This window comes from Rhincodon typus, chromosome 31 (genome assembly GCF_021869965.1).
Source record: "Rhincodon typus isolate 14 chromosome 31, sRhiTyp1.1, whole genome shotgun sequence".
NCBI lineage: Eukaryota > Metazoa > Chordata > Chondrichthyes > Orectolobiformes > Rhincodontidae > Rhincodon > Rhincodon typus.
The window spans coordinates 14,615,792-14,636,936 of NC_063362.1; the positions used below are offsets into that span (position 1 = coordinate 14,615,792).

The window sequence follows — 21,145 nt, forward strand, 5'->3', positions numbered from 1 at the left end:
TCCAATAAATTGTACCATTCAATGTTCATTGGGCTCACGTTTGAACAACAGTCTCTTGAATGAACATATGGAACAATGGGCAGAACTTTTAGCTTGGACAGAGAGACATGAAATGCAGAATATGAGACAGGCTGTTTGCTATACAGCATTCCCAATACATTCTTTGCATCTATGACTGATTTATCCCCCCTTTCAGGAGAAGAGGCTGATGGGACATTGGAGCAAAGGGAATACATGATGAAGAAAAGTTTTGTTCATAGAATCCCTACAGAGTGGAAATTGGCCATTCAGCCCATTGGGTCCACACCATCCATCTGAACAGTATCCCAGACCCTTACCCTGTTCCTGTAATGCTGCATTTCCCATGGATAATACACCTAGCCTACACATTCCTGGATATTGCGGGCTATTTAGCAAGGCCAATGCATTTAACCTGCACATTTTTGAACTCTGGAGAACCCAGAGAAAACCCACATAACGTGGGGAGAATGTACAAACTCCACACACACAGTTGCCTGAGGCTGGAATCGAACCTGGGTCCCTGGAGCTATAAGGTAGCAGTGCTAACCGCTGAGCCACTGTGCCACCTGCCATATGGATCAAGTAAATGCTGAAAATTCAAAACTTATTTCAGAGGATCATCTATGTTCAGTACAAAAGTCCTTGAGCTGAATTTTCAACTCTATTTCTTTCCCCATTGATGCTGGCGCATCTCCGAGTGTTTGCAGAATTTTCTACATTTGTATTAAATTTCAGGATTATCAGTAACCATCACTTAAATGATGAAAGGACTTCTCTAATACCCTCCCTGATGGAATTAGGACAGCAATCTGTTCCTCCTGGACTGGTGTGGTGCAGATCCTGTCACCTGTGTGACTGCCTGAGAGTCTCCAACTGCACGGGGAATAAGAGGAAGTGCTTGCTCTCAGTCTAGAATTGGTACTTGGAGCTGGGTTTCTACACATGCTCATCAATGCAGAGCTGGTGAACAGATGATATGTGATGTGTTCAGTGAAGTGTGACAGTAAATCCCTGTCATGGTGCAAGTAATTACTGAGGGCCAGATGGGTTAGCAAGTCGGGACTCTCTTTTTGTGATGCAGAAATTTGCATGACTCCTGAACATCCTCGTCACACCTTTTAGTCCCCCATGAAGAAAAATTAAAAACACTTCAAGCTACCCACCTTTCTGTGTTGAAAATGTTCTTACTTTCAGCCCTATCAATTCCAAAACAGCACACACTCCGCCCCACACATGCTACCGCCTTCCAACATCTTCATTATAATAAAATTGAGACATGCTGCACTGTCTACTACACTAACTCCTCCTTTCCCAGCACCTGTTACATGTAGAATTCCTCGTTCCTCCCTCATTCTTTCCTCACTCACATTCTATTGGCTCTGTAGTCCCAAACTTGAGGTCAGCCAGCACTGTTACTGCCTGATTCTACTTGCCTTCTTTCAGGGATGGCTATTGCCATTTCACAAAAGTTTTCTCAATCTCAAAAAAAACCTGCAAATTGAAGTCCAACCAAATTTCCTATAACTCTAAACAAAAGATTAATGTGAATCACCTGAGTGACTGTGTAGAACCAGACACTGGAAAGTCACCACACAACACTTGGCTCACGGCAACCTTATTTCTTTTGGCAGATTTCTCACCTTCCCCCCATCCCCCCCAACATCAAAATTTTTCCCCATTAACCCATGTTCTTGAGAGAATTGCTTCTTTGCCACGCACAGACAACAATGACACACCATCAACTCCACCTGACTGGGTATGTGATGAGGAGCATGAGGGCATTATGATTATGTTCGATCCTACACTCAGGAAGCTTGTGTGGGGGAGGAAGCTCTCTAATACTTCCTCTTCCATTTACTCAGCGACATTAAGCACCGGTGCAGTAGACTGAGATCAGCAAACTGAGATCAGATGGGTGGGCTAATCATGCTGTTCTATGGGTGCCCCAACCACAACATGCGAAGTGTAACGTTTGACTTTTACCTGTTTATATTTTCTGTAGCAGCGCTGAATGACAGCAGCAGCCATTTCTTGTTGTTCCCTGAAAGGACGACCCTAAAAAATGGAAAAAATGATACTTACAACTGGGACTCTGCATTTTTGTTTAAACAGTCATAGACTGATACAGAATAGGAGACCTTTCAGCCCATCTGTGCTTACTGGTAGTATTATTCAATTTAATTCACCCCCCTACTCTTTCCCCATAGCCCTGTAATATTTTTCCCTTCCATTATTTATCAAATTCTCTTTGAAAGGTTATTATTAAATCTGCTTCCAGTTCTCTTTCAGGCAGTGTGCTCCAAATTATAAAAATGATGCTTTTTGCCAATCACTTTAAATCTGGTTACCAACCCTTGTGACATTTTTATATATCAGTACCTGTCATTTATATTTTTAACAACCTTTCCCTTCCTTTTCCTTAAATGGGTTCCACAGAGACCTTCTCGCATACCCGCCCTGCCTCCATTGTTTATGTTTCCGCTCTAATTTAAGCATGCAGGGTATCACAAATTAGCCAACTTCGGTACCTCTGTCAGTGTCAATACACAAATATTTATCAGTGCAGGTCACTAGTCAGTGAGTATAAGCAGCTCACATGGCTGATATTCCACATCTCAGCCCCAGAGGTGGTGATGCTGCGATAATGTTGCCATTGAGTTCTTGAAAACCAGAAATTACTGTTACAATGCAAGAAATGCAGCAGCCAACTTGTGTACAGCAAGGTCCCACAAACTGCAGTGTGATAATAGCTAGATAATCAATTTTGGTTGAGGGATAGATATTGGCTTGGAACACCACGGAAAACTACCTTGTTCTTCTTAAAAATAGTACCAAAGGATCTGTTATGTCCACCTAGGAAAACGAGCAGGGTTACGGTTTAACATATCATATGAAAGACAGTGTCTCCAATAGTACAGCATCCTCTCAATACTGGCAATGGCCATGTTGGGTACTTTGGTGCTCAAGTACCTGCAATGGGACTTGAACCTATGACCTACTAACTCAGAGGCAAGGACGCTACCTACTGAGCCACAGCTGACACAAGTTGACAACGAACACATGACAAGGTTGTACGCTGCAACTCACATGCTGATCCTATGTGAGGACAGCGCCTCTAACCTTGTATTTCCGGAAGGCGGTTTGCACCAACTTGGCAGCCTCATACAGCTCTCTCTGTTCATGGTCTGACAAGGTCAGCTGGGCAAATTCATTCTCCATTTTTTTACTGGTTGACGCACTCAGGAACTCAGACCAATCGGCTGCTGAAGGGAGAATGGGTTTCTCAAAATTAACCTCGCTGATTGGTGACGAGGCCGGGCTTTGGCTTGCATTAGATGGAGGTGTCAGGGGCTCGCTGTACAAAGACCTGGAAAATCAAAGTGGGGGTAAAGATGATGAGCAACACAGTGAGTGAACAATAAATCCATCTCTTATTGACTGGTTTTCATATCAACTGACAGCAGCATGGTTTCAAAAAGAAATCAGTTCATCAACAATAACTTGCACTTATATGGCACCTTTGACATATTAAATTATCTCCTCACAATAGAATAATCACACATAATTTGCCACGAAGGCACAGAAAGAAGTATTAGGGCAGATGCAAGTCTGGCAAAATAGGAATATTTTATGAAGTCTCTTAAAAGAGGAAAAAGACATGGAGATGTATTGGAAGGGAATCACAAAGTTTTCTCTCTCGACAGTTGAAAATATCCTGCTAATGGTGGGGTTAAATAAATCAGAGAAGCCAGAATTGGAGGCATGCAAAGATTTTTGAGAGTTGTGGGGCTAGATGAAATTGCAAAGATAGTGAAGGCCTAGACTATAGGGAGATTTGAACACAACGTTGATGATTTTAAACTCAAGGCGTTGTTGGACTAGAAGTCCATGTAAATCAAAAAGCAAAATGGTGATGAGTGGAAGGGGCTTTGTGTGAATTCAAATATAGGCAGTAGTGTTTTCTGTAAGCCTAGGTTTAGAGAGGTTGGAAGAGGAGAAGCTGGCCAGGAGGACATTGGTGTAGTTAAGTAAAGAGGTAATAAAACCATGAATGTAGGTTTTAGCAGCTGATGGTTTGATGAAAGGAGAAAGAAGTACAATGTTACGGAGGTGGAAGTAGATGGTGTTGGTGATGGAGCAGAAGACCTGTTAAATACAGGAATTCTTTTAAGATAATATATTAACAAAACATGGGTCTTGACAGTGCATAGTCAACTGAGCTGGTTCCAGCCTCTATTTAACGTCTGTATGGACAGAGGCCTGGATGGACACTCTTGTACAATTTTCCCCTGGCGGTGTGAAAGATGCTATATAACTGCACATCTCTCTTTTCTTGAGTAATTTCTTCAAGTTGCTGAGGCAGATCACACCTTCAGCAAGTCAAACCATGAATGTTCAAGTTGGATCCAGAAGTACAGGAATGGTTTGATACACTATTTCAGACTCCAAGCTCCCCGACAATACAGTTGGTCCAATGTTATAGATTTCAAGTGGGTGCACTATAGTTAACATAGACCATAAGACGCAGGAGCAGAAATTAGGCCATTCAGCCCATTGAGTCTGCTCCACTATACAATCATGGCTGATAGGTTTCTCCACACTGTTTTCCTGCCTTCTCCCTGTAACCTTTGATCCCTTTAATAATCAAGAACCTATCTATCTCTGTCTTAAATATACTCAATGACCTGACCTCCACACCCTTCTGTGGCAATGAATTCCATTGATCCACCACTTTCCTCATCTACATTCTCAAGGGTCTTCCCTTTACTCTAAGGCTGTGCCCTCGGCTCCTAGTCTCTCCTGCTAATGGAAACATCTTTCCAACATCCTGTCTGTCCAGGTCATTCAGTGGTCTGTAAGTTTCAGATAGATCCTCCCTCATCCTTCTAAACTCCATCAAGTATGGACCCAGAGTCCTTGAACATTCCTGATATGTTAAGCTTTTCATTCCTGTGATCATTTTCGTGAACCTCCTCTGGACATGCTCCAGGACCAGCACATCCTTCCTGAGATGTGGGGCTCACAATATTTTAAATGTGGTCTGATTAGATCCTTATAAAGCCTCAGAACTACATCCCTGCTTTTATATTCTAGTCCTCTTGAAATAAATGCCAACATTGCATTTGCCTTCCTAATTACCGACTCAACCTGCAAATTAACCTTAAGAGAATCCTGGACTAGGTGTCCCAAGTCTCTTTGCATTTCAGATTTCTAAATTTTCTCCTCATTTAGAAAATAGCATGTGCCTTTATTCTTCCTAGCAAAGTGCATGACCTCACACCTTCCCATGTTGTATCCCATTTGCCACTTCTTTGCACACTGTCCTCACCTGTCTAAATCCTTCTGCAGCCTACCCCCTTCCTTGATACTACCTGTCCCTCCACCTATCTTTGTATCACCTGCAAAAGTAGCCAGAATGCCCTTAGTTCCTTCATCTAGATCATTAATGAATAAAGTGAAAAGTTGTGATCCCAACACTGACCCTTGTGGAACTCCACTAGTCACATGCTGCCATCCTGAGAAGGACCCCTTTATGCCCACTCTCTGCTTTCTGCCAGACAGCCAATCTTCTATCCATAGTATCTTGCCTCTAACACCATGGGCCCTTATCTTACTCAGTAGCCTCCTGTGCTGCACCTTGTCAAAGGCCTTCTGGAAGTCCAAGTAGATAACATCCATTGGCTCTCCTTGGTCTAACCTGCTCATTACTTCCTCAAAGAATTCTAACAGATTTGTCAAGGATGATCTTCTCTTGATAAAACCATGCTGACTTTGTCCTATTTTACCATGCTCTTCCAAGTATTCAGAAATCCCATTCTTCACAATGGACTCCAAAATCTTATGAAGACCTAGGTCAGGCTGATCGGCCTGTAATTTCCCAGCTTTTGCCTCACTGTCTTCTTAAATGGTTAGCGATTTTCCAGTCCTCTGAGATGCTCCCTGACTCCACTGATTCCTGAAAGATCATCACTAATGCCTCCGCTTTCCGTTCAGCTATCTCCTTTAGAACTCTGGGGTGTAGTCTATCTGGTCCAGGCGATTTATCCACCTTCAGACCTTTCAGTTTTTCTAGCACTTTCTCCTTGGTGATTGCTACCATACTCACCTCTGCCCCCCTGCCTCCCCCTCCGACAGCTTGAATTTTTGGGATGTTACACAGGATCAACCATGGAGCTGGAAACTGGCTGGTGCTACCTATTCCATGGTCTCAATCTTCTTTCCTTGTTCCATCTAACTTCCAAGTACAATTTTCCACTCATTATTCCTTCTTTCCACATGTTCACTGTATGGAAATCAATCCTCATAATCGTTTTGTCTCTAACTCTTAACTTATTTTGTCCCAGGATTTCAAATATGTGTGCCTCAGCTCATTTCCCTTTGACTTCTTTTCCTCTCGAATCATCTCCTTATTTTTGCCTCTTGAATCATCTCCTGTCTCTTCGCTACTTTTTAAAAAATTGGTGACCAGCAAACTAGACTTGAACTTTTACGCAAGTTCATTAATAATAACAGATGGCTCCCTGTCCTTATGATACCAGCTAATGGTACTACTGATCATGCCAATTCCAAAATAAAGTCTGGCTTGATAGATCACATCTTTTTTCAAATTTTAGTTAATGTGGTGGGCAGTCACTGAAACATGGTCGCACAAAGTTGCCGAGTATTTTTGACAATAGAGGAGAATTATATTACATAAAAGATAAAAAAAACAAACAAGCTGTCCTGGTGCAGAAAACAGATTACAAGAATCTTAAAACATACAGCCAATCAAAGTTTTAAACCTACTGCCCAACACCATACATTTACAGAAATTCAAGTTCATGGAAATTACCCAACTATATCAAATCTTTAAGTTCTTCTTAACTAATTTTCCTCAGTTCTTTCTTGTGAACTATGGAGTCTTCTTACACAAATACCCACAAACCTGAGAACTTAGAGTTTCTAACCAAACTCTTCCATCTGCAAGCTCCACAAACTAAACTTCTACTGAGGTAAATCATTCCCTAAACCACCCTGAAAACTCCTTTCTTAGAAAGAAATAAACTTGCTTCTGACCACAGGCAGATAGCCTTCCAATTGCTTTAAAAACTTTCAGTCCCTGGGTTTTCTCAATCCTTGATTATTCTGAACTGAAAACAAGCTAGTGGTCTTCAATTTTTACTCTATCTGTCATAAACCACCCATTTTCCTTAACACTCCAGGGGTTTGCAGTCATCCGCTCTCTGACACATTCTGCATTAGGGCATTGTTCTGGAAATATTAATCTTAGTTTTAAGAAAACACCCTTCAGAAAAATGATTTGCACACAAGTGCCACTATTTTGGAATCAAACTCTAAAGATGATATTCATATATGTGTATACAAATTATACATTTTTCATCACAGCCATGCTACTGACCGAAGCTGAGATAAGCTGGGCAAATGGTCCACATCTGCCAGGTAACTGGCCAACCAGCTCAAGGTGGTGTTCACACTGGGCATGTCCCCTTGCTCAGACAATGGAAATTCCATAGGGATGAAATTCTCTCGTTTGATCCGGTCTGGTGTAGCTTCAATGATCTGTTCAGCCAAAGACATCATATTAGCCTGAGGAAGCAAAAGAATATTAATTATATTTTCCTTTGTCCTCTTAACACCATGCTCCTAAAGTGCTAATTTAAGACTTTAGAATTACAATAAGGAAAAGACCCTGGCATTAGCAACTCACTTGTTGAAAAATCTTTTAGAACATTCTTCTGAAAACGTAGCTAACAAAAATTAATGATCAATGCTATATTTTATGATATCCTGCATCCCGAGACTTCATGTAGACAATATAAAAATCAGTCACAAACAAATCCTGTTGTATGTACACCACAGAACAACAGAGTAACCTTTAATCTCCATCTTTTTCCTGAGAGTTCTGGCTCACATGACTTTGCTAGTGACCTTCCTTGGTTGAACAGCCATTATTGACATGTTGGCCAAGATAATAAGATTATCCAACATGGAGGATAGCTCACTACATGTTTGATCCTGTCGCCCACGCACATGTACACTTTCCAACAGCTGTAGATGGGCGAGGAACAGGAATTGAAAGGCTGACTGCAAGTATTTCCCTCTAAGGCTTATCCATCCAGGCCAGCATTAGCACTCCAACAATAACTGGGCCAGCCAAACTCAATCAATTTGACACAGACCAACATAAGAAACTGAAGTCCCTCCTGGTTTGAGCCCAATTTGCTGAAGAATGGCTCTGATTAGAACACCTGGCAACCACAACAATACTGAGCACTTGGGCTTGACACAGGCAAGAAAAATGAACAGTAAGTCAGCTAAATATTTCTTATCCATGGCAATTGAAGGTTCCTTATTCTGCATTTCATACCTGCAAATCATCCATATGTTGGAAACATTCCTCATTCTCCTTGTATGATAGCAGTTCTGCATCCACCATCTCCCTTTCTGATAACATTAGAACACTGATGTCTTGCTTCTGCTGTATCCTGTGAGCAATGGACCCAGCGCTGAGACCCGCAACCTTTCTTATCACCACAGGCTGACCCGTTGTAGTCTGCGCTGCCACACTGACATAAATCTCCTTCTGGCTCCACTTTGGACTGGTCTGGTTTCCGACATTCCTGCATCCAGTGGTGAGGAGGAAAGGGAATTCTGAGGTATGTTGAGAAGATTCCCTGGGACTATTCCTCTCTTTCTTGGAATCAATTGCATCGGGAGATGTTTGCCTTGGGCTGGAGCTCAGTTTAGCTGTGATCTTCTGCTCCAGATTCAGTGGTGGGGTAGATGATTTGTCTTGCCTGGATTGGAAGTGTTCTGTATTTAGCTTGTGTTTCTTGGAAGCTGGGAGGTCCCTTTGGCTGTCATTGCCGTGGCACTGCAAGGATTCCGATCTCGGCCGCCTCAGATCTGATTACAAGAAAGAGTCTTGTATTTATTTACCTCGTACCATATTTTTTAGAGACTTATCTCAAAAGTGCCTCACATTAAATTACGAAAGCATGCAGCACAGATTAAGGCCATTCAATCTGTCATGAAAGAGCTGTCTAATTAATCCTAGCTCCCTGCTCTTTCCTCATATGCCATGAATTATAGAATCATAGAATCCCTGCAATCTGAAAGCAGTCTGAAGAGCATCCCACTCAGATCCACTCCCGTACCGTATCCCTGTAACCCTGTATCTCCCATGGCAAACCTACCTAGCCTGCACATTCCTGGACACTACGGGCAATTTAACATGGCCAATTCACATAACCCGCACACCTTTGGACTGTGGGAGGAAACCAGAGCACCCAGCAGGAAACCCACGCAGACACAAGGAGAATGTGCAAACTACACACAGTCACCCATGGGTGGAATCGAACCTGGATCATGGCGCTGTCAGGCAGCAATACTATATGAAATATTTACCTTTTATGTATTTATCTGATTCCCTTTTGCAAGTTATTACTGAATCCACTTCCAACACCTTGTCATCAAGTGTATCCCAGATAATTAGATTAACAGCTGTGACTGTTGCTATGGCTACATTTCCTACCCATTGGATATGAATCAAAAATTGAAAATTACGAATCGAGAGAAAATTCATGCTATGATGTAAAAGGATATCAATTGGCCCCATATTGGACACTTTGAACATGGGACCCAAATGGACATACTAACAAGAACAGGCCAATCAGTTTCTCAAGTCTGTCTCATCATTGATGAGATTATAGCTGATCCTAACCCAAAGCAGATATAGTTTTCCAAGGTGGTTGCCTCACAAATGCCTCTGATTGATGTTTGGTAACCTCGAGGTTTTGATGCAAGCCTGGCAACCCAGAGGTCAAATCTTATTACTTCACACTATTTGCTCTATTAGATTGAGATGTTAATTGATTGCTAGCATATGGATCAAAGGTTCTGATTGCCTCCTTTGCTCATACAGGTGACCTTTAATCATGTATCTCATTCCCTACTATGCAACGGAATATTCACTGGGGCACGTCAATTGATGTTCACATGACTGTTATCCTGAGTTGAGATTCAGCTAATGTACCACAGGACAGGGACTAACTGTGGTGTCTTTCTAGTCTGTGTGCTTTATTGGCTGGTTGGCAGATTGGGGAATATTCTTAATCAAAGGTCTTAACTTCAGTTTTCTCAAAGTGAGCCACATGGAGATTTCGCGCACCTCCAAAGGGAACAGAAAAGGAGGAAACTCCTCAAGGCAAGAAGAAAAAGAACAATATTGAGTCCACTACCTCAGACACAGAAGAGTGGTAACCCAGAGACAGCAGAGAAAATATTCATATCCTCAAATTTGAGGTTTCAATCTAGCTCAGGCTGAGAAGATGGGCCTTTACTCTCTTCTCTGGAACGGTTGTAAAGATTCTACACAAAGTGAAATTGCAACTTGATCCAGTTCCTGATGGACATTGGACAACAGGCAAAAAACAATCATATTACTCAGAAATATTATGAGATGACTGATGTTGGGAATGGAAAAATGTCACATTAGCAGATAAAGAATACCTTCAGAGATTGAGACACATCATTGAAGCAGAAAAGAGGAACTTTTGCTCTGTTACCGAACTGTACTGTGTGTGTTTGATGGGAGAGTGAAGAGGAAACTTACTCTGTGTCTGATGTATGCTGACCTTTCTCTGGGCATGTTTCAGGAGACATAATGGAAAGGGATGTGGTCTTTGCCTAATTTTTATTGATAACACCTGGGAGTTTTGGTTCTGATGCTGGATTCTTAAAATAGAATTGCTCCTTTCCCTGGCACAATGCCGTGACTTAAACTCGTACAAAATTCCCTATGTTAAAAAAAAGGCAGAAGACCACAGATGATTGCTAAATAAATGTCAAAATGAATAAAGTGCACCTGTGGTAGGAGGTGTGCTGACATTCTTCTGGGATTCCTGATTGCTATTACTGCCACTGTTCCACTGTCCAATCCAGCCATCATTTCCTGACTTCGCAGTGGGAGAGCAAACCACTCTAGGTGTTTGGGGAAGGCTAGGGAGCTGTGATTCATCTTCCCTCTGTAAATCTTCCAGATACTCTGCTAGTTTCACATGCCCTCTTGAGCGGGCGATTGTCAGGGGCAAACGACCCAGTGAATCAGGGATGGAGAGAGCTCGGTGGTCCCACTTGTACAGAACAACAGCTGCTTCAGTATGCCCCAATGCACAAGCCCACATCTGGTTAAAAATAAAAGACCAATTATTTCATTAGTTCACATCCTTCCTTGCAAAGAGATTAACTAACAGTAAAAATTAGAATTAGCTCTTACTTGCAGCAGCAACTATCTCCTGTGTTGTCAAGCTGGTACTTTCCTTCTCAGGGGTCATGGAAACACTTGATATAAATGCAAGTTTTTCCTGTCTTTAATGAGCTCTAATGCAACACAATGTGGAGACATTAGCTGCTTTCACATAGTACGTGAATTTTTCCTGCTTCCATTTCCTTAACACACAGTCAGCTATCCATTTGCAGAGGTGATGACATAATGGTATTGTCACTGAACTAGTTGAGGCCCAGACTAATAAACTAAGAGCATGGGTTCAAATTCAACCTTAACAGCTGATGGAATTTGAATTCAATAATTAATAGAAAATTAACTAAATAAATTAATAAAGATTAATTTAAAAATCTGGAAATCAAAGCTACTCTTGGTTATAGTGCCATTAAACTACCACTGGTTGTCTTAAAAACCTTCAAATTCACTAACTGGTTCCTTTATGGAAGGAAATCCACCAATGTTACAAGGTCTGGCTACATGTGACTCTAAATTATGGACTCTTAACCATGCTCTGAAATGGCCTTGCAAGTTACCCACTTTAAGGGAAGTTAGGGACAGGCAACGAATGTTAGCCTTGCCAGTGATACCCACATCCCAGGGAAGAATGAAAATATAAATCTGCAGGACTTGTTGATATCAGCAACTGCCAAGTTTGATTTTTAGCATTGCCTGACAATTTCACATACAGCTCACAGACAGCAGCTACACAAATTCTGCATTTCCAGTACCGGTGCCTTGGTGACAAGGGAACCAACAATACCTTGCATTTATACAGCATTTTTAATATGATAAAACATTTCAAGGTGCTTCATAGGAATGATATTGGATGAAATTTGACACTGAACCACATAATAAGATATTAGGACAGGTGCTTGGTCAATGAGATAGGTTTTAAGGAGAGTCATAAATAAGGAAAGAGAGGCAGAATTTAGAACTAAGATGAGTGAAGGGATGATCGTTAATGGTGAGGGTGAAGGAAATCAGGAATGAACAAGAAGCCATGACTGGAGGAGTGCAGAGATCCTAAAGTGGAGGAGGTTATTGAAACAGGGAAAGGAGAGGACATGGATGAATTTGAACATAAGGATGAGAATTTTAAACTTGACACTTCTTGGCTTGGAAGCTAATGAAGAGTGGCAACAGTGCAAATTCAATTGTGCTCTTCTCAAAAACAAAGTCAATAGGGAGTAAGCATCTCCACAGAGTCCATAAAACACTCTGCCACATACTTTCTGAACAGAAATGTCACTTACCAGGGGTGTGCAGGAGAAATGATCAACATTTAATGGATCTACCTCCAGCTCCAGATCAATACTATCTGCATGTTTTGCACTGTGAAAATACAGACAGAAATTGTTAACAGAGTGGTTTCCCATTGTGAGCCAACTTATTGGCAGTTTATTAGTGAGGGTTTGTGAAGCATTTCTTTCTAAAATACTCATCCCAGACTTTTCTAATAAAGAAGGACCTGAAATAAACCAATTGCCAGATGGGTGACTCCTCTCTCTTACCTCTGATCTCCCATCTCTCTCTCTCTCTCTCTGTCAATTCTCTGCCTCTCTATTCAATGCAACAATAATCTTTGCTTTTCTGAGCTTTGCATCCCCACACGCCCTTCATCTTCACTGTGACTAAATAGGTCCCCAGCTTTCCTTCCCTTGGACTCAAAAGGATGGAATATCTTCACCAAAAATACTCCAAACATTCTACATTCAACTCTCCCCTGCCTAAATGCTTCAATTATGCCTGTACATGGAGACCTCAGTACACCAACAATCAATGAGTGATAATCTGCAGGTTTGATCATCATTGTGCAAATTTCCTGATTTCAGTCATACAACCAGGATGGTGGAATTTACCAAGTGGAAGCCAAATGTACTTGACTATCATAGGATCATAGAATCCCTGAGAGTGGAAACAGGCCCTTCAGCCCAACAAGTCCACACCAACATACAGAACATCCCACCCAGACCTATCCCCCGAATCTACATATCCCTGAACACTACAGGCAATTTAGCATAGCCAATCCACCTAGCCTGCACATCTTTGGATGGTGGGAGGAAACCGGAGCACCCGGAGGAAACCCACGCAGACACGGGAAGAATGTGCAACCTCCACACAGACAGTCGCCCGAGGGTGGAATCGAACCCTGTGTCCCTGGGGCTGTGAGGCAGTAGTGCTAACCACTATGTTGCACTATGTTGCAATAATATCCCTCTTTAGAAAACTGTCTATGACTGTACTCTGAAGCCAAACCCTCAAGTTGCCGCCCATGGAGTTAAAATAAAACAGCCATCACAGAATCATAGAATTGTTACATTGCAAAAGGCCATTCCAACCATCATGTCTGCTAAATTCTCTGACTGTGCATTATGACTTAATGCCATTCTCCTGTCTTTTCCCCATAATTCCGCGCACTGATTCTATTCAAAGAGTCAATGTGCCTCCACCACACTACCAGGCAATGCATTCCAGACTCCGGTAAAATCACTTTTACCATTTTTGTGCCTATAGAAGGTTTTAGGACTCCCTCTACATTAGCTGTCAGTCTGTTTTCATAATCCCTCTTTGTTTCACTTATTCGCTTCTTCACCTCTGTTCTGAAACTTCCATAGTCAACTTGGTTTTCAATTGTATTTTGTACACAGCACTTGTCATAGGTACAGTTGTTCTCTTCATCATAACTTCTATCTCCTTTTTTGTCTAGGAAGCTCTGACTTTGTTTGCCCTACCATTCTCTTTTAAAAGAATATGTCTTGACTGAGTCCAATCCATCTTTTCTTTGAAATTAGTCCATTGTTCAGCTATAGATTTTCCCACAAACCTTTGACACCAGTCTTTCCTGCTCAGCTTCATTCTTGCCCCATGGAATCAACCTCCCCCACAGTTAATCATTCTTACTCATGACTGTTCATTTTCCTTTCCATTGTCACTACAATACAATGATCACTATCCATATGTTCCCCCACAGACACTTGATCTATTTGGCTCACCTCGTTCCCAAGAACCAGGTCTACCTGTGCCTACTGCTGCAGAAAATTGTACAGAACCCAATCTAGGAAGGCTTGCACCTTTTTGCCCCTCTCTACGATTTACTTGCAGATTTGATCCTCCATATATTTCCCACTAGTTGGTGGCTTATAGATTATATTGAGTAGCATAATTGCATTTTTTTTGTTCCTTAACCCTACCAAATCACATCTGTCCTCAAAGTCTTTAGGTCACTCTCTTTCTACAGCATTGCAATGCTTTCAACTAATTTTATCACGCATCTTCCTTTTCTATCTTTTCTGAACATATGGAATCCTGGAATATTTACACCTCGTCCTATGCTTCCTTAAGCTGGTACACTGCCATTGCCGCACATCATTCCAAAATGGTAATCTAACCCCGTAACCCACCAATCTTATTTACTATACTCCTTGAATTGGTACAACACTGGATCATACTTTATCTGCTTGGTTTTTTATCACTCCTTCCCTTGTTTACAATGGAAGCACATGTGCCCCTTACCTCACTCAAGTGGATCACTGGAGCCTGGTCATTGCTTACCGCCATTTGATGAGTGTCTGGATCAGTGTGGCATAACCCTGGGCAGCTGCCAGGTGCAGGAGAGTCATTCCTCGGAAAGTCTTGGAATGGATGAGGTGTTTGGATTTGACCCAACAGGCGCGACTCATCATCTTCTCACACACCAGCACCACACGGTTCTCAAAGGAGCAGCTGGCCACCCTGGATGCACACTGCAAATGGGGCGAGGGACACATACTGAGACTTACATGACACTATGCTAGGATCAAAGGGACAACATGATATTCATGCAGTAGCTTTAATTTCACAGGGCAGAGAGAGGCCACTCTGTCAAAACTCTGTTTCCCACTTTACGCCTGAGATGAGCTTCTGATAAGACACCTCCTGCATCACAAACGGCCACCTACTTCTACCTCTGCAACATTATATAATTCTCATCTTGCTTGGTTTCTTTGCTCTGAAATCTCACCATTAACCCCAGACTTGGTTGTCCTCCCACTTTTCACCCTTTGTAAACTTGAGCCCATGAGCCATGTCCATGTTCTAACTTGCAACACGTCCTTTTCACCCATCAGCTCTATGTTGATGTTTCAGTGGTGTACTGAGGAGATGACAGTGTCACAGGTACTATTGTTCAAAGAAAATATTAAAATAAGAAGTCTGTGCTCTCAGATAAATGAAAAGGATTGATGGAACAATTACAAAGAACCGTAGGGTAGTTCTCAATGTTTCATGACCAATATTTATCATCAACTAACACCTGTCTGGTCATTATTTAGTGGCGGCACGTGGGAGCTTGCTGTGCTCAAATTTCTGCTGCATTTCATGTATCATAACAGTGTTACAAAGCACTTGATACACTGTAAAGCACTTTGAGACATCCTGAGATTATGAAAGATGACATAAATGCACGTTCTTTCTTCTCTTTCTTTTTCCTGTAAATCTCAAACCGTACTGTTTTTCTAATAGCACGTAGTATCTTACATACACTATTAGGAATTCCCTTAGTCATCTCCTCTCATTTTATGCACACCTTCTTGCAAATGAAATGTATGGGCAGCTATGGTTGCCTGAACAAAGATCCATTGGTTTTGGCTCATAAAGATTTCACAATGTGTCATACCTGTGCCTGGCTGTTGCCACCCCCTCCTCCGTTTCCTCCTCCTAATCCTCCCCCTCCAGTTTGTTGGTGGTGCTGGTGAGATCCCATCTCTGCCATTCGCCTCTCCATCTGCTCCAGGCGTTCCAAGATGGACATCCTGAACTGGTTGTCTGGCAAAACAAGAGCAAGTAATGTTTGTCACAGTGAAATACCAGAATATGTTGGTTTAGTCAGACCACCTCTCAAGAAATCCAAGACTTTGGTTTGCTAGTGAGTAAAATAACTACTGGATTCCCTTTGGGGTATGGTATCACCACGGATATATTACTGAGCTTTCTTTTATTCACTCACAGGATGTGGATGCTACTGGCTGGACCAGCATTTATTGCATATTCCTAGTTGTCCTTGAGAAGGTGGTGGTGATCAGTCTTCTTGAACTGCTGCAGTTCAATGCCATTTGGGAACGACTTCCAGCATTTTGACCTTGGCTAGTAATGCAGAGACTTGGATATGAGATTACAGTTTATCATAGATTTTGAGAATTTGAATTCAAGTCATTAACAAAATCTGAAATAAATGCTAGCAGTTATAATGGAGTTGTCAAATTGGTGTAAAAATGTTTCTGGCTCAATAAAGTCTAATGTGAAAATAAAGAAAAACACAAGTTATTTTTGCATCTCATGACCTTTTTGAAGATAGCTTAAAACAGTCTTCGTGATTAAACTTTTATTACATATTTTTCTAGTTTATTATCTTCCCTCTTGTCCTCTGAGAACTGATTTTTTCTGCGAAATCCATCTCGTCTTCCCTCAATTCTACTTCACTAAAGTGCTGACCCCTCCCCACACCACCCCACCATGCCCAAACTTCTCTTCCTGTGTTAGCTGATAATGGAAATGTTCTTGCTCTCTCCAGGTGTTGTACCTCTCTTCTTTAAATCTGGCATCATCACCACTCTCCTCAAAAAATCACCCCTACTTCTTCCATCCTTGCAAACTACCATCTTTGCAAACTATAATCCTATCTCCAATTTCTGAAGAAGGGTCTAGATCTGAAACGTCAGCTTTCCTGCTCCTCTGATGCTGCTTGGCCTACTGTGTTCATCCACCTTGTTATCCCACTACCTCTGAATCCTATCTCTAAACCTTCTTTCCTCTCAAAAGTTCCTATACATGTTGTCACTTCCAATTTCAGAACTCATCTTTCCTTGTAATCTCTGTTGCATCTCTCCAATTTAGTTTCTGCCCCATCATAGTGCTGAAAAAATAGTTTGCAAAGTCAAAAATAATATCCTATGAAATTGGAATTGGAATTAAGAGTCTAATGATGACCATGAATCCATTGTCAATTGTCGGAAAAACCCATCTGGTTCACTAATGTCCTTTAAGGAAGGAAACAGCCATCCTTACTTGGTCTGGCCGACATGTTACTCCAGACCCACCGTGATGTGGTTGACTCTTATCTGTCCTCTGGGCAATCAGGGATGGGCAATAAATGCTGGCTTGGCCAGCGATGTCCTCATCCAGTGAATGTATAACAAAAAGAAGTGACGGAGAAAGGTTAACTTTTTCTCTTCGTTCTTCTTGACTGGTCTGCAATCTTTGATGTAGTTAACCACATTCCTCCTCCATATTACTCCATTGGTGTCCAGCTGGCTGGGACTGCTCTCAAAAAATTCCATTCTTACCTATCTTATTGTAGCCAGAGTAGCATTTGCAATGGCTGCTCTTGCACTGTGATGTCCCCTGAAGATTTCTAGTCTTTCCTATTTCCTATCCATGTGTTGCTCCTTGGTAGCACCACCCAAAAGCACAATGTTAGCTTTCACACATACATTGGCAATATCCAGCTCTACCTCACCATCACCTCTTTCAATTCCAGTCTGCTAAATAGTCGGACTGCTTATCCAGCGCAGAAATGTCCTGCGATGAAATATTGGCAAGATTGAAGCTATTGTTTTCAGCCTCCACTCAAAATTCTGTCCTTAACCACCAACTTCACCCCACTCCCGGTAACAGTCTGAGATTAAGCCAGTCTATTTGCAATCTTGGTGAGTTTCTAACCACATATTCATGACATTATTAAAACTGCCTAAATCCTCTCCTGTAACATCATCTGCCTTCACCCCCTCTGAAACTCTATTCATACATTTGTTACCTTTAGGCATGTCTATCTTATGGTACTCTTGGAAGTTGTTTCTCACTCTATCCTTCTTAAATTTTGATGTCATCCATAGCTCCGCTGCCCATGAATAACTCACACCTTGTATCATTCCTCTATCACTCCTGTGCTTACCCACCTATATTGGCTGCTAGTCAAGTACCATCTTGGTTTTAAATTTAATGCTAGTCCCTCCCTACCTCTACAAGCTCTGCACCCACAACCTCCTGAGATCTCTGCACTCCTCTATTTCTGGTCTCCTTGTATCCTCAATCCATCAATGGTAGCCACATATTCAATCACTTAGGCCCAAGCTCTGGAATTACCTCCTTAAACTCCTTCACTTTTCTACTATGGTATTTTCCCAGATGACCACTTCTGGCACATTGTGGTATTTGTCCTCTCTACCAGTATGTGATACTGGATTAGGGTTGTTTGAGATGGTTCACTGCTAGCTGTTCTCCTTTGTCTTAGGCCTATCTAGTGATTAATGCTAGAGGATCCTCCACAATATTATGTCAACATAGGCAGCAATGTTATGAGATAACAAGTAGGTTCATTGCATTCTGGCAATAAGTATAACTACATTTGGTTAAGCAGAATTACTAAGACCTTAGGGAGCTGATAAAGATGCAATATGCTCTCCTGAAAGTACAAATAGTTCAACTTGTTATTTCATAAAAACATTTTCTATATCACATTATGTGAATCTTAATTTTTAAAAAAATTCCTTAATGTCCCAGACATTGTACAGGTAGCCCGGCTGGGTTCATATTTGAATAGAATCACTCTAAGGGGATCAGCTTGCCCCTGTGAAAATGAATATTGAAAGGCAGCCTTTAGGAGAGGATGAAGACAAAATGCTAGGGAAATCAAATACCAGGATAAAATTGTGGCGACTTTTCTCATGATTATAAATTGTCAATGGTGACATGTTTGTAAAACTTTCTTTGAGGATTAAAATCCATATTAGAATAATTCCTTCGCAGCCCCATTTCCCTCTCTGACTGTGTGACAGTGTTGGATTGGGCTCCACCTGATTGTTGCCAAACACTGCAGTGTTGCTGTCTGCAGCACGTCCAGGCTGCAGTAGATACTCTGGGGAGGGGGAGGCACGTAGCAGACCAGCTTAAGAGTGAGATGCATTCATAGATTAACCCATTTTCTCCCACACACCACTTGTTTTCTATCATGAGTTGCAGTCTGGAACTGTGAAGTAGAATACCTATCCAATTCTCCAGGAATTGAAGATTAATCTCTGGCACACTGCTGTGAAGAAATCCAGGAAAGAAAGAGATCATGGGGCAGTTAAAAAAAAGTACTCCTGTCTCATTTTCCATGAAGGCATTCTCAGGTTTAAAATTATTGGGAATAGGAAGAACAAAAGGTTCTTTGACTGAGAGTTTATCTGGTTTATAGCACATGAGTCTGCTTAGAATTTGATTTGTTTTAGTACTTGGTGCTCCACAAGGATGGATATATCAGCTAACCAACAGTAGATGACAGCGAGGGGAAGTGGGCAGGCAGGTTGCAGTCAAGTCATGTTGTGAAAGTTCCAAGAATACATCCAACCAGATTTGACAGGTTTACTTTGAAGCAATGTGCTCTTGGAGGAGGTGGAGTTAAGTTTTCCAACTTGAGTCTTTTTATGACACTTTCTCAAACTCCAGTCAGCTCTTTACTCCATATCTGATATCTAAGAATAGAGAAACATAAGCAGACATTTAGTCCCTTGAGCATGTTCTGTCAACTTGATGATCTACTACCTAATACTATCTAGCCCTCTTTTTCCACCTCACTAATATGTATGGTTTACAAACATCTGACAATCTCAAATTTAAAATTAATAATTGATGTAGGTTCAACTGCTGTTTGCAGAAGAGTTCCATATTTTGACTACCCCTTTTTTGTGTTGAAGGATTTTCTAACTTCTCCCCAAAAGGCCTGGTTTCAGTTTTCAAGCATATCTCTACTCCTAGCCTCACAATTAATGGAAAAACCTGCCTCTATCTACCCTATCAATTCCTCTGGGTTTGAGCTTTAAGTCACTTTTGGGAAGCTTTCCATCATTGAGAATTAACAAAAGGGCAATGAATAAGAAATGTGTGGAGGGATATGGGCCAAACACAGGTTTGGGACTATGGTTGGCATGGACTGGTTGGACTAAAGGGTCTGTTTCCAGGCTGTATGAGTCTATAATTAAATATTGCAGTTTTGAAATTTACATCTGACTCCCAGGTTCAACATATTTTTGGGAGAGGCACTTCCAGATGTCCACTAGCTGTTATGTGGACATGTACTTCCTGACATCAACCCTGTGCAACCCATTTCTAACTTTAAAGTTATGCCTTCTTGTTTTTGAATAGCACATTCGAGGAAATAGTTCCTCTGACCCCTCCATCGAACACTCCAATTGGATTACCCTTTAACTTTCTAAACTCAAGGGAATAAAAACTTTGACTACATACCTGTCCTCATAATTTAACACGTGTAATGCTTTTTAAGACCTTCCCCAGGATAAGTAGTTATAGTGAAGAACAAATGTTCTTTCAGCTTAGTGGTAGATATCTATTGACCTGCTGTGCTTTATCCAAAATTTGCTGATTATTTGCTGCACTGTGTGCAGATGAAACTGCCAGAGATACAAGTTGAATACGGAGGTTTTTTTGAAAATTCACTATGAGATATGGATGTTATTGGGTCAGCTGGCATTTCTTGCTTGTCCCAAGTTGCCCTTGAGAGAAGGTGCTGGTGAGCTGCCTTCTTGAACTGCTGCAGTCTACATGCTGGAGGTACACTCACAATGTTGTTAGGGAGGGAATTCTTGAACAAGATTACATTTTCCTCATGTCCTTTATTATCCTAGTTATCGTAAGGGGAACCAAGGAACAGTAGAGGGTCATGAGGCACAATACATACAGAAGAGTATCAGTTGTTAGAAGTGGTTCAGAGGTTTACTAAACCTCTGCTGAGTGGAACAGAAACAGAAGTTGCTGGAAAAGCTCGGCAGGTCTGGCAGCATCTGTGAAGAAAAAATCAGAGTT

At 41.5% G+C, this 21,145-nt stretch overlaps 1 protein-coding gene across 1 annotated transcript in view; it reads right to left on the reverse strand.

Moving 5' to 3' along the window:
- Nucleotides 1-21,145, reverse strand: part of LOC109933983 (calmodulin-binding transcription activator 1-like) — a 1,079,584-nt gene that overhangs the window by 62,461 nt on the left and 995,978 nt on the right. The window contains exons 12-19 of the mRNA XM_048614878.1: nt 15,963-16,111; nt 14,861-15,051; nt 12,562-12,640; nt 10,889-11,207; nt 8,390-8,928; nt 7,421-7,608; nt 3,142-3,388; nt 2,005-2,076 (exon numbers count right to left, since the gene is read on the reverse strand). Of these exons, the coding sequence (XP_048470835.1) occupies nt 2,005-2,076; nt 3,142-3,388; nt 7,421-7,608; nt 8,390-8,928; nt 10,889-11,207; nt 12,562-12,640; nt 14,861-15,051; nt 15,963-16,111 (1,784 nt within the window). The remainder of the gene's footprint in view (nt 1-2,004; nt 2,077-3,141; nt 3,389-7,420; nt 7,609-8,389; nt 8,929-10,888; nt 11,208-12,561; nt 12,641-14,860; nt 15,052-15,962; nt 16,112-21,145) is intronic.